General features: G+C 37.9%; 1 protein-coding gene across 1 annotated transcript in view; it reads right to left on the bottom strand.

Annotated features, from left to right (window-relative positions):
• TMPRSS15 (transmembrane serine protease 15) overlaps positions 1-4,263 on the bottom strand; it is a 61,716-nt gene extending 57,453 nt beyond the window's left edge. The window contains 3 exon segments of the mRNA XM_075412912.1: positions 707-774; positions 1,077-1,207; positions 4,119-4,263. Coding sequence (XP_075269027.1) covers positions 707-774; positions 1,077-1,207; positions 4,119-4,263 — 344 coding nt within the window.
• Between the last annotated feature and the right edge of the window lie 9,962 nt (positions 4,264-14,225).

Genomic DNA, 14,225 nt, shown 5'->3' with positions numbered 1-14,225 from the left:
ATGTGTTTTGCTGAATCAGTGCCTTATTAAGAACAGTGCAGATGGAATTAACACTACAGTCCTCACTGCATGTACCGCACATTTTTGCCAGCTGGCCTTCAGTAGGACAACCAACATAATAGGATATTGAAAAATGAGGTCAAAGAAGCTTTAATAAATGAAGCAGTTCTTACTGTACCTATTTTTGGACTCTTCAGGACATACAGGGATGCAACACTAGCTGGTGTCAAATGACAGTCTTACATGCTAACACCCTAAGGAATATGAGTTAAGTGGATCCATTTCCATAGGGATGTATGAGTGTGTTTCCATCCATCTGAGCTCATGCCAGCAGATCTCTAACCTGAACTTTTTTCTAAATGGCAAGGGCCAGTAACCCTGCAAAACAGCACAACTAATAAGCCTTGAAAAAAAAAAAAAATTTCTGTAAAGTATAGAAGTTTTGTGAGTTGGTCTTAGGGCTCAGCATTACTGGTTTGATCAAGGCATGGACATACAGGAGTCCGAGAAGGAAGTTTGCCCAAGGAAACACACTGGTGTCAAACTTCCTACAGCAGCACTTGGAAGATGTAAGACATGAAAGGAATAATGTAGGATGTTCCTAAGGATCTTTTGAAAAGGAAGGTATTGGTAAGCACTCCTGAGAGAAATAGCTAAGTAAAGATTTTTGATGTTCATTTGCAAAGTGTAATGAAACTGTACCTACTTGAACTGAGAAACTTCACATCTCTCAAATCTGTTTTTCAGATCGCTTGCTTGAAAGGCTTTTTGTATCTATATGGAAAAGAGAAATCTTGAACCAACACAATAATTAAAAATACACCTAGTTGCACACTGCATTCATGGTTTTAATACTAAATAATTGTTCCTTCTCAAATCTAGGATACAGTAGCACACTTTTTCTTTGATGCTTCACTGATTTTCACAGAGAAGGAATATATTGAGTTTTGACCAGGCTTAGGACCTGAAATATCTCATTTTGCAGGGAGGAAAAAGCCATTAACAGCAGATCATGTTAGGGAATTGATGTACCTACCGCATACTCTTGAATTAACCAGAGACCAATAGGTTCTTACCAATTGTTCAACATCGAAGGCAAGGATTTTGAAATCAGCTGATGATCTGTTTTGCAAAGCAGGAGTGAATGATGTCCCAGAAAGTATTTCAAATGTTCCCACGTAGCCATGAGCATTCCCATCTGCTTCAGCTAGATAATTAAAAATAAAATTCAATGTTTTGAATTATATAGAAATAAATGAAAAACATTACATCAGATTTTATACCACACAGATCATGAATACAATAACTTTTAGCTTTCTGATTTGCATTGTAATCAGAGATGTTTTGCCTAGTGCTGATTTTTAAAAATTGATAGACATTTTCAGTTTACAGTAGTTACAACTGTAAACATACTTTTGTGAATGCTATTTGTCCTTGGTTCTCATTACTTTAAATTCTGCTTCAAATGTTGTTTTCCAGCACCACTATGAATGGATAAATGGGACAATGATATATCCAGTTATGTCTAACGCAAGGGACAAAGATACATGGGAAGAAAGATAGTTAGGGAATTATGAGTTTTTTGTGTGTTCTGGATTAAAAATGTGAAGAATTACTACTTCACACTTTCTGTATTAAATGCTGTTCACTTTTCATATAAACGTATGTAGTTTCTGATGACACCACTGGAAACACTAGTGTGAGACTAGTTGAAGTGTTTTTGACGTGACCTTTCTTACCAATAGATGCATGAAATGATGGGATGATTTATGAGAAAACTAGATAACTGGACCTTAATGCAAATTTAATCTTAATTTTTAATATGTTACAGCATAAAGTATGCATAAAGCAGTTTGTTATACATTAAGAATATTTTCTCACTGTGTAACACACTGGAAATTTTCAGATAAGACCTGAATTAATGTGGTCGACTGACTGACAGAAAATGCCTTTTGCTTACCAGTTACAGTACCAGTGGTATTTTTAGGTTTTATTTGAAGGCATCGACATCCAAAATGAGTTTTAACACAAAATCAGATAACTACTAAATACTATAATAAACAGTTTGTGATGGAAGGCACAGCCTAATGACACCAGTTTGCTACTATCAACTAGTAACAGCACACCATTTTGAGCTTCTTTTAACTCAGTATTTCATTACAGCAATTGCAAATTTGTTTGAACAAATGTTTCTAAACAAAAAATGCCTTTTTTGTTATATATGTCAAATGTAATTTTTAGTATTTTTTATAATTATTATTTGCACATGATTAAATTCTTGCCTATTCATCTTCTAAAACCCATGTAATTAATTTAAAGCCTGTCTCTAACTAGATGCAAAAATACACCAGCATTACCTTTAAGCTCATTTTATTTTACTGGAATGTGATAGTAGTCTGGTAAGAGGGGAAGAAAGTCAGCAGTTAGAACAAGTTTTAAAATATGGAATGAAAAACAATAGGAACTAAAGGAATAAACATGAATGTTGGCGTGGGTTACGGATCTGTTGTAACGATGTGACCCCAATATGAGTATGATCGTTCACCTTTATTAGTCAGCAAAAACAAGGTTTATATAGCAAAACTATTACAGCATCTGAATGGTTAGCCCCCCGATCCATATATAGGCAAAACTACTGCAACTCGTTGTGATTGGTGCAGAGCTGCATCTTGAAGTGAAAACAGTACTGTGGCAGGAAACAACAACGTAGTAGGAAGGAAGTGACAGTGTGGCAGGAAACGGTGACGTTCCCCCTGCTGCAGTGTCCCGAGCTCGTCGCTCTGCCTTCCCAGCAGGGTTCCGTGTCGGCTGCTCCCAAGGCTCACTTCTGGATCGGAACCTGGGTTGCTCAACGCACCAAACTATGTCCCCTCTCATCCAGCCAGGACTCCACACATGAATATTCTGACAAAAAGGTTTTTTTTAAGAATATGGCTTACAGCTAGTTTAGTCTACATGTGTTTCAATACGAAACAGTATGCACTTTTGGTTAATGAAGGCACCAAATACTTCAATGTATCAGAATTATTTTTTCACCTACAAAAATCACTATGATGAAAAAATAAATTTCTTGAACCTTTTGCCTAACCTGTCTCTTTCACCCCATTTCAAAACATTTTTTTGCTATTAGCTGTGAGGGTTCCATAGACCTCAATACATTTCCGTTCAATCAAAAATCTAGATCACAGAAGGGCTGAGTTTGGAAGAGAGCTCTGGAGGTCACTTGGTTCCATCCCTCTGCTCAAGTGGGGCCACCTACAGCCAGTTGGCCAGAACCATATCCAGATAGCTTATGAGTATGTCCACAGACGGAGACTCCACAATCTCATCACTCCTTCACTAGAATCTCTCCAGTAACTCCACATACCTCATGTATTTGGGACCCTAGAGCTGGACACGGTATTCCAGGTGTGACCTTACCAGGGCACAATTAACATATATCCACAAGATCTTTAAAGCAAAATTTCAGTTACATTGGAAAATCATCCTACGTCGATTTTTAAATGTAGTTTACTTTGGGTATCAGTAGCTGGATTCTAACACATTCTGAGCATCAACTAAATACTAAGAATGACTTTATCTTAACTTTTCATAGGCCTGGGAGCTGACTGTCTAATGCAGGATATCTCTCACACCAATAAATAACTTTAAAATATTTTTTTTTTATAACAATGAGAAGATTCAAAGAGATATAGAATACCTTAAGCTCCCAAAGACTTCAGTAGATTATCAATGTCTTTCTGAGTCAAACCTCATACATAGAGAAAAAAGCAAAAATTCACAATTTGCCATATTACCTTCTCTAGTTGATGAATACAATTGAATAACCCAAGCTTCATAGCTTGGATTGCATTCCAGGGACCTATCACAAAGTATAAACCTTGAAAATTCCTTTCTATGGCTTCAGGACATGCTTCACGTGCTTGTATTTTTGCCTATTTTGTTCACATCAATTTCCAGGGGACAAGTGGAGGAAAACATAACTACCACCACCCTCGCCCCCAGCATTAAAAGCATAGCATGAAATATGAAATATAATTACAATGGCAACACCACTGGCTTCAAAGTCTGAATGTCTGCAGAAAAACTCCTGAAAAGGTTAAAGGTTGGCTGCTTACCTTGTTCTAACTCCTGGATGGATAACCATGAAAGTACAATGAGTCCAACACAAACACACACAAAAACTGCAAGCAGAGAAGCAAACATAATTTCATAGTTACTAAGAGGAACATATTTTTTTTCAGATGATTTTTTCAGCTTCATTTCTGTCTTGAAAGCTTGTATGAATTAAGGACTGACAAAAGACACAACCTGAAAGGGAGTGTAATAATCCACATGAACAGATATTTATAGGAGATGCTTGTAAATTAATTATACCATAAAACTTCACTGGCATAGGGTTTTACAACTTTCCTGAACAGTCATATTCATGCACAAGATATGCAAATACGAAGAAAAGAAATCTCTTCAGAAAGGAAACCCTTAATTTTAATCTCAGAAAAAAATAAGCAAAACCACAGAAATGTAACGTTGGTCACTGAATTTGCACTATTTCTTGTCATTTGACATTCTTATGTGAAAAAGAATATAAAAAATTATACAGTTTTTTTGGCAAATTTTCACAAATGCGGTTATGAGGACAACAGTGAAAGCCATATGTTTCATCAGTCTGCTTAAAATGTTTTCTTAAAAGTTATTTTATATATACAGGAAATGCTGGCAAGTGAGTTGTTTATTAATGCACCATAGTTCAGCAAAGTGTTCAGCACTGAAAGCTAATTCAGCACTACAAATTTAATCTGCATAAGGTGTGGTTCTTTGACTGTGTACCTGGAGAAGTAACCAGAGAGGACATTGTGAAATGTATGCTGGTTTTATATTTTCTTGCCAGGCATAAATGTGCCATGGGATTCAAGCCCCTGCTAAAGTGAAAGTATCATGGATGGTCAGCTCTGCATCCTTAATAAAGACAAACATAGAATCATAGAATCATAGAATCATAGAATGCTTTGGGTTGGCAGAGACCTTTAGAGGTCATGTAGCCCACCTCCCCTGCAGTGAGCAGGGATATCTTCAACTAGACCTGGTTGCTCAGAGCCCCATCCAACCTGGCCTTGGCTGTTTCCAGGGATGGGGCCTCCACGACCGCTCTGGGCAACCCGTTCCAGTGTTTCACCACCCTCGTGGTAAACAATTTCTTCCTTATATCCAATCTAAATCTACTCTCTTTTAGTGTAAAACCATTACTCCTTGTCCTATCGCAACAGACCCTGCTGAAAACATTTTCCCCATCTTCCCTATAGGCCCCCTTCAGGTACTGAAAGGCTGCTATAAGGTGTCCCTGGAGCCTTCTCTTCTCCAGGCTGAACAGCCCCAACTCTCTCAGCCTTTCCTCAGAGAGGTGTTCCAGCCCTCTGATCATTTTTGTGGCCCTCTGCTAGACCTGCTCCAACAGGCCCATGTCTTTTCTGTGCTGAGGGCTCCAGAGCTGGACTCCAGCTGGGGTCTCACCTGAGTGGAGTAGAGGGGCAGAATCACCTCCCTTGACCGTCTGGCCACACTTCTCTTGATGCAGCCCAAACAAACAAAGTACCATGCAGTCCAAAACTTTTTGTTACAAATTTAATCTGTCAAAACATTTAAGTAAATTAGCTCAGAATAGTAAAGTCATACTGATGTTATGTTTCATGTCCTGTGAGCTACAGGTTTTGATTCTGGATCAGAAGTTCTAAATCCAGATTCACCATACGACATTTCTTAGCTCTCCTTACAGAACTGGAGAATCTGAGCAAACCAGCCATATTCCCACCTGTACAAGGAAAGGGAAACTTGTTTGAGTCAATCTTTGGCATAGAAAGGCTCCATCTACCTGTAAATTGACAGAAATGGAGATCTTAAAAAAATTGGGAAGAAATCAAAAGGCTCAAAGTCAGACTCTTGTATGACGTAACAGTTCTCTGCCTAGTCTTTGAGCACTGAGATATTTGAAAGCATCTGCAACACCATTGATCAGATTTAAAGTACTCTAAAGCACAATCAGAATATTGGCTTGACAGTAGAATCCTTGATTTAGTGTATTATCATAACACAATGAAAGAAATTCAGTAATATTTCCCATTACTAACAATAAATACTTATTTACTTAAACCCAAAGTTTTTTAAACAAAATTCAGGGCAACTTAATCATATTGCCCTTACAGAACAAGAGTAAACTCAGTCTGTATTCTAGAAATGGATGAGATTGTTGAGTCATCATGCTAGATAAATTAGACTAAGAACATCTTTTGTATATATTGTGTACGACACACACATACATATGAAATGTGTGTATGTGTTCATGTATGTGTATAATTATGTGCAGATAAGATTAAATTTGTACTGATGAACACTTTGCTGAGCTGTGGCACAGTAGGATCTCTGTAACTATTTGTGATTATTCAGCAATAATTTTAATACCCCTCATTACAAGCTTTTTAAGTTTCTACGTTTTTCTGAATGCTCACTCTATCACAGAAGTTCAGACTACCTCGGAGTATCTCACTTTGCTCAGTTACACGTTAGGTTATTCCACATCTAGCAGAATTACATAATTACATGATAGTTGGACTGGGTGTGTGTGCCCGGTGGCTCGCAGGGTTCTGTGGGGGGTTCCTCTGTGAGGGGTTGGCAGGGGCCTGCCCCGTGCCGGACACGGCCGGTTCCAGCCTTCTCCAATGGCCCCAGCCCCTCAGCCGCTATGGTGGCGGCTGGGGGGAGTCTGGGTAAGGAAGGGCAAAACACTGCCCGGCAGCAAGGGGTGAGGGGAGAAGTGTGAGGAACAGCCCTGCGAGCCCCGAGGGGAGAGCGGGAGGAGGGGAGGAGGTGGCCCAGCAAGGACCCCCTGCAGCCCCTCAAAACACCATGACGGAGCAGGTAATTCTATGCAGCCCATGGAGAGACCACGGTGGTGTATGTACCCACACCGGAGCCATGGAGGACCTCACGCTGGAGCAGGTGGATATTTTGCGAAGGAACTGCAGATTGTGGAGTGCCCAGGCTGGAGAAGGTTTATCGTGAAGGACTGCAACCCACGGGAAGGATCCACACTGGAGCAGGGGAAGAATGTGAGGTGGAAGGAGCAGCAGAGAGGAGATGTTATGGACTGACCACAGTCCCCCAGTCCATATCCCCCTGTGCCAGTTGGGAATGGCAATAAATTAAATATTTTTCCCCAAGCTGAATCTATTTTGCCTGTGATGATAATCGGTGAGTGATCTCCCTTCCATCATCTTGACCTGTGAACTTTCCTTTCGTATTTTCTTCCCCTGTCCTGCTGAAGAGGGCGAGTGAAGAAGTCACTGGATGGGCACCAGGAGCCAGCCAAGGTTAACTCACTGCAATCGTCCATGCTGCATGAAACTATACTAGTCTGTTCCTGTCTTATTCCTATTCAGAACTTTTTGTATCACAAAAAAGGAGTTTCGTGCAGATGGACTTTGGATTCCTCTGTCATATTTTGCATAATTTAACTATTTCTGTCATTGATGTTGTATACTAGTAAAAGACAAACATTATTACCCAAAGAAGTCACTGCATTTTAAATTTTGAATTTATGACTTAATGGTGAAGTGATTAACTGGAGGAAAAGTAAAAGTTGTGGGCATTTATAGTTCTTTTACCAGCACCTTGCATGTGATAGTCAAGTTGTATATGTACTCGTATACAATGATTGCAGTCTAGTCAAACTTAGCATGGGTAATCTCCAGTTGGAGTTGTGACTCTTACAGGTGAACTCTTTTGCTAAACAATTCTAGCTGACCACAAGGTCATGGTAGCAATGATTAATAGGCAAGCCCTGGACACTGAGCTGATAGTAATTAAGAGTGAGGTTTTCATTAATTTGTTTGTAACATATTTCAGTATGTACTACTATGAGCTGGTTAAGAAAGAGTATAAGAACCCATGATTTCACATATTCATTTTTAAATCTCCAGGACAGCAATTATATACACCCCTACCAGCTTGTCAGCCCCCAGCCAGTACTGGTACATAGTGTTATTCCATCCCAGATTCAGGACTTTGCAATTGTTGAACTTGGTGGAACTTTATGAGGTTTCTGTCAGGCCATTTCTATGTCTCTTCATGACAAGTACATCCTCTAACTGCAATCTTCCCTCTAGTCATTGGCTTCACTTGTTTCTACTCTTCTATTCCTCATTTAGTTACTTCTCTTCCTGTTCATTGTCCTTCTACAGTCTTAGCTGTATATTTTATCTTTGGATTGTAGCTCTAAATTTTATTTTTCACTTCTATTTCCTCTATAGACTCATAGGAGTCTTGGAAGGTGGACTTAGTTGGTTTGCTACATGAGGACACTGATGAATCGGTGTGATCCATTTACGAAAACAGTGAGCATTAACCGATGTTCCTACCAAATTAGAGAGAATGTCCATCTATTGCAGGTTGTGAGTATTCTCAGGTCATGAACAACCTGCAGCACATAAATTATTCACTGGAGAAAATAATATAAAATTAAAAATAATAAACCAGATTATTCAAAAAAATTGCAAATAGGAAGCTAATGAATGTTATTTTCTAAGCTCGTTTTATGATACTACTTGCAATCTGTATGAGAATACAATTATACCATGATTTAAAAATAGTTTAAATGGTAGAAAGGCAAACACTCTATTATTAACATTTTCAAAACCAGAGAAATACAGCAGTTTATTGAAGTCTTGATATTTTTTTTTTAATTATTACTATAGTCATATAAGTAAAATCTGAGATTAGGTCATTTTTAAAGAAATAGATCATTGCCATGGCAGAAGCCTACCAGATTCACAATTTAGTTTGTTTATATTGAATCCACATCTGCAGCTCCACAGGTTTTATAGCCTTATTGGGCTGCTTTTATTTTCTTGTTTAATCAGTCTCCAGCACAGAGTGAAAAGACTGTTGACATAGAAAGAAGTGGACGTTGTGTTCAGGTAACTCTTCTAATGCCCAGTCTATCACAAACATACCTAAAGGCTGACATTGCATTACTAGTTAGCTATCTGTGGGAAAATGTTTTGGTTACCCACACAGACTTGCCCTCCCCTTTCAAAATGAAATGTAAATCAGCTTTCTTACAGCAGCTTTTTTCAGATGTCTAAGTGATTTTTCCCTTTTGCTATGGAGACTTCCACAGAGGGAAGCAGAAAACCAGATCAATGGATCTGCAGTGAAAGTGCAGAAACAGACTATAAACTTATTTTTATTATTACATCACAAAAAGAAATTTAAAAGGGAGCTTATATGGATGCACAACTTCTCAGTAATGCCATATGTAAAAAATCCAAAACCTGCACATTGATTATCTTTAACTCTTCCAGCTACATGTATTGAGGAAGAGGAAGATACGTGGTAATTGTCAGCCAGCTGTCAAGCTTTATATGAAGTGAAAAATATGGACCTCATTTACTAAATAAGTTATCAGAATTTTTAGTAGTTAAAAAAATAAGATTCTTTGTGTCATCCACTATTTAATATTGCTTGACTAAGAGTGGCATAATACACATCACTAATGTGCTAGTCTCTCTTCAAACGTCTCATGCATATTTGACCCAGCAAGACATAGCTTGGCAGAGGAGTTGTGACTTAGCAGAAGACTACATAGTCTTTGTGTAAACCCTATTTTCACCCATTTCCAGGATAATCCAACTTGGGGGATTTGCTGAATCTTCAGGTTTCTAGGATGGTATTGCTTATCCTGAGGTTCTTAGACAGGGTCACAACATTTTAGAAGTACATACAGTGATACAGATGTAAGTAATGAGTAATTTTTTTTTTTAAATTGGACTAGAGATGATGGAAAAACTATACTGTAGACCAAAAAACTGGTGAACAAATTTGGAAAGACCTGTATCTTACTCAAGTGAAAGGTATGAAGGAACAAAGTCTCCATTTTCTCCCCAAAGTCATAAGTTTGAGCTAATTAAAAAAACAACCAACTAACCAACCAACCAACCAAATGAAAAAACCTCTACAAAACCAAACCAGGAAAACAACCTGGTTTCAGGGTCATGTAACAAGTAGAACTGCTCAGAGGCCTAGGTAATCTAGGTTTGTATTAGGCTAAGGTATGTCGATGGTGGGAAGATAGAGTCGGGAACTGGACATTGATATCTGCCTTCAGTCTCTAAACATTCCCCAAACTGGAGCTCAATTGCTGAAAACTCTAAGTTGATGTCTTGTTGGAGTGGGAAGCCGGATCGGCAGTAGCGATACGATCCCAACATGGGTATGATCGTTCTCCTTTATTAGTCAGCAAAACAGGGTTTATACAGCAAAACAATTACAGCCTCTGATTGGTTAGTTACCCTTAACCATATATGAGCAAAATTGCTATAACTCGCTGCGATTGGTGCAGAGTTTCATCTCCATGTGGAAGCGACGATAAGGCAGGAAACGGCGAGGAGGCAGGAAGCGGCAGTGCGGCAGTCCCCCTGCGCCAGCGTTCCGTGTTCGCCATTTTACTTTCTCAGCAGTGTTCCGCGTTCACTGCTTTCCCGACCTATCTCCGGTACAAAGCCTGGGTTGCTCAACGGCACCAAACTATGTCCCCTCTCGTCCAATCAGGACTCCACAATGTCTGACAGGTTTCATCACATTGGAAGTTTTACTGGTCATGGGAAGATCTGCTCATGGAGTCGTCTGAGAAGGGTGTTTGCTCTTAGACATTACCCAAGAACTTTCACATACACAGCTGACAAGCAATAAGTTTCCTAGGGGTGATCACTAAGCAGATATGGGACGTATTATGTGCAAAATAATACAGTAATGGGTAACTGAATGTAATTAAATAACTGACACATCTACTTTATATGGAAGACCATACTGAAACTCTGACAAAGGGTTCTGAGGAGTTTTAAATTCCTATCACATGAGCTAATATCTATGCTGTTTTGTGCATTCACAATTTAATTCAATATTGACTACCAATAAGCCTATAACAAAAAGAGAAAAAAAAGTGTAAAACCCCCATGGAACAACCTTGGAAGAGGGTTCAGAAATATGCATTAAAATTAACTGTTCAATGAAATGATTCAAATGGATTTCTGGGAACTAATCTATCTTCATGTTTATGGATCACTGTCAGGAAACTAACTAAAAATGCACTGCTGTCATTAGCAGTTATAACTCTTCTGACTAGCTTAGTAAAAAAAAAAATTGCACAGCAAACAAAAGTGGAATATATTACCTTTCTACAATTTGGAGGAAGATCTTTTTTTTAAAAAAGCAACAACAACAGCAATAAAACACCACAAAAAAAACCCAGCACCAACAAGATCTTTACTTCCCCTGTTTAAGCACATCCAGAAAGGTTCCATGTGATAGCACTGAGGTTTCTTTCTTTGAGTAGCTGTAGCTCAGCATTCACTTACTTTTCCAGCAGTTCCCAATACAGAATCAAAGAATCCTATTTTAAGACAGAATCAGAGATGTATTTCTTAACAGATTATAACAAAATGTGGGGCAGATTAAGAGTACTCAGAAAGGAAATCTGCATGGACTCCAGTTTACTTCAACAGAAGTGATCACAGAACTAGCAGCGAGCACTGAGAGTAAAGGAAGACTTTCACCTAACTTTAGAGATATAATTGTGAGGGAAAGAATTTTCTTCTGGAGGCAGTCAGTCCTTTTCCATTGACTAAAGAAACATCATGAATAAATATTTTAACATAAATGTCTAATTTTCAGGTATTTGAAATTCGGTGAGCTGACTATAACATGAAGCCTTCCATTCAGAAAATAAGTTACTTTAGTCATATTGAATTAGTTAGCTGGTTTTACACCCCTAGATGCTCATGCTTCCTTATATTCCCTGTTATTATTAGGAGAAAAAAGGTGTGGATCATGGGACCGAGGTGAAGATAATAGCAATCAGTACATAAAACACTAGTTAGAGGAGGCTGATGACAGAAAAAACCAAAATGAGGCAGGAACAGATATGGCACACAAGGGAAAGAATCAGAGTCTTAACCGATAACACTGGGTGGTAAAATATGCAGGTATAAGACAAGGGTCAAGAGGAAGTAGCAACTTTATTACTACTCTGATTGAATTAATGTAAAAGCCAGTGGGGAGCAGTAGCTGAAAACAGCAGCAAATTTACCACAGTGTAATAGTTTCTATGAATAAAAGCAATTACAGTAATATCACTGTACCTACGGATTTGTGCCTTATAGGCCAATATGGAAGTGTTGAACAGAAAGTTAAAATGGCAGGGGAATGGTTCTCCTCTGTCTTCCATAGCTCCTATTCAGGGTGATAGAATAAATGAACTACTTTTTGTACACTAGACACCCATTTTTTTTTCCAGTATGTACTTATTTCTAAAGAAGCTTTGGAATGAAAGCTTTGCTATTGCTTTGCAACTGTTTTCATGTTAACGGGCCACAAAACACAGAAAAGAAAAAGGTTGGAAACAAAGGCGTAGCTATGGGCTAGTCTAACCTCTTTCCATCCTATGTAAACAATTTCATGGTATCTATACCCTTTGCAAAGTATGCGGAAAATAATTTTTTTAAACATTCAATAACTGTCACTAAAATACATCCTCATCTTTTTGTGTAGTCTCCAGCAACCTTTCCCAAGGTTGTCCATACTAGTTAGACAACTTATTCTTGTTCTATATTTAAAAATTCATGTCTCAAAAAAATATGACAAATGGAAAATTTCATGTTCAAATATGAATTAAAGCATTAATACCTGTATTTCATGAGTGCTATTTCAATTATTGAATACTTTGTCGACTGCAGATCTTGGAAGTTAATAAGCATTGTTATCTCCTGTTGTGCAGGTGAAAGTACTTACAAGGTCTTTAAGTTTTAACTATAAAAAATGGGAATAGCATCTGTTTCTCTGAAATTTAAGTGCTTTAAAAGTCCCAGTCTCCAGGCCATCTTGCTAAATCTCTGACTCTTTTAGGCAAAGTCATATTTAAAACTGATCTCTTTTCTTACAACCCTGGAAAACCCTAGCCATAAATATCTCCGTAGCAGGAAGAGCAAGAAATGCCTAAGAAGCAACAACTATCTCTTGTTCTAACAATCAGTTAGTATATAGTATATAATAATAATAATAGTAGTATAGAATCAATGCTACAAAGACCAAAGTAGTTTGCCCGTGAGCCTTTGGAATGGTTTGGGAAATCCGTATGTGAAATCCAGTTTGGTTTTATGAAACATTTGTACTCCTGTGCAGCTATATTATGGATATGATAGCACTCTTAACTGACTGGTATTTTGAAAGGCAGGCCATAAGAAACAAATCCTCAAATATCTCTATTATTATGCCATTTGTTACCACCTCATAGGGATTATTTCTGGTTGTCTATATCAGCCACAGCAAAGGAAGATCAGATACACAGATCAGACAGAGAATACTCAACTTAAAGGCAAAGACAGGAAGAAGTAAATCTGAAATCCTTGGAGTTCACTCATATAAATTGTGTATAAAATGAGGAGAAAGCTGACACCAAAAAAGCTGTAAAAGAGCACTGATAAGCATTTACCTAGTTCTCAGCGTGTCAAATGTAAGCATAAGCTTGTTCTCTCTAAATACACGTATTACAAAGCATTTTGACAGCATGACATATTTTGATGTTAAAAATACTCTACACATCCTTCCAAAAACATTCAGCTGTAGACCTGCTCCTTTTCTTTTGAAATTTTTGGTAAAACTTTCAGTAGAAGCTGAGCCTGACTTGCAGAAGAAGAATCGCGTCAGTGCAGGACCCTTTGAAAAATCTTTTTTTACAACTAACATAACAGTAGGGCAACAATTGTGTGTTTGTTTTGAAGATAAAGAATGATAAGTAAACTACTATACTCCGTCTTTCGAGATCGCCCAAAAAAGATAACACAGATCAAAAGTTAGATCAATAAATGATTTGATCACTCTTATTTTCTTGTCCTCTGTAGTTGACCCACAAAATAACTACTGAATAAAAGATAATTTATATTCTTCTAAACATGTGGAAAGGCATCCAGGTTAGACCTCTGTCTAATCCATTTAACTTCTTGCACCAAATTAACTTTTCACACTGAACATTTAACAAGATGGAGAAATAAAATACACAGTGTACACTGGGTTTCTTATTTTTATTTTTTCTTCATTATAATTATTTTAATAGTAGCTGACAGATAATACAGAAGGGTGAGGAAAATGCTCTTGGATTTTCAAAATGAGGTCAACTA

The sequence above is a fragment of the Opisthocomus hoazin genome, chromosome 1, assembly GCF_030867145.1.
Source record: "Opisthocomus hoazin isolate bOpiHoa1 chromosome 1, bOpiHoa1.hap1, whole genome shotgun sequence".
Lineage (NCBI taxonomy): Eukaryota > Metazoa > Chordata > Aves > Opisthocomiformes > Opisthocomidae > Opisthocomus > Opisthocomus hoazin.
Note: the sequence above shows the minus strand (reverse complement) of the source record. Positions and strands in the feature narration are given on the sequence as shown.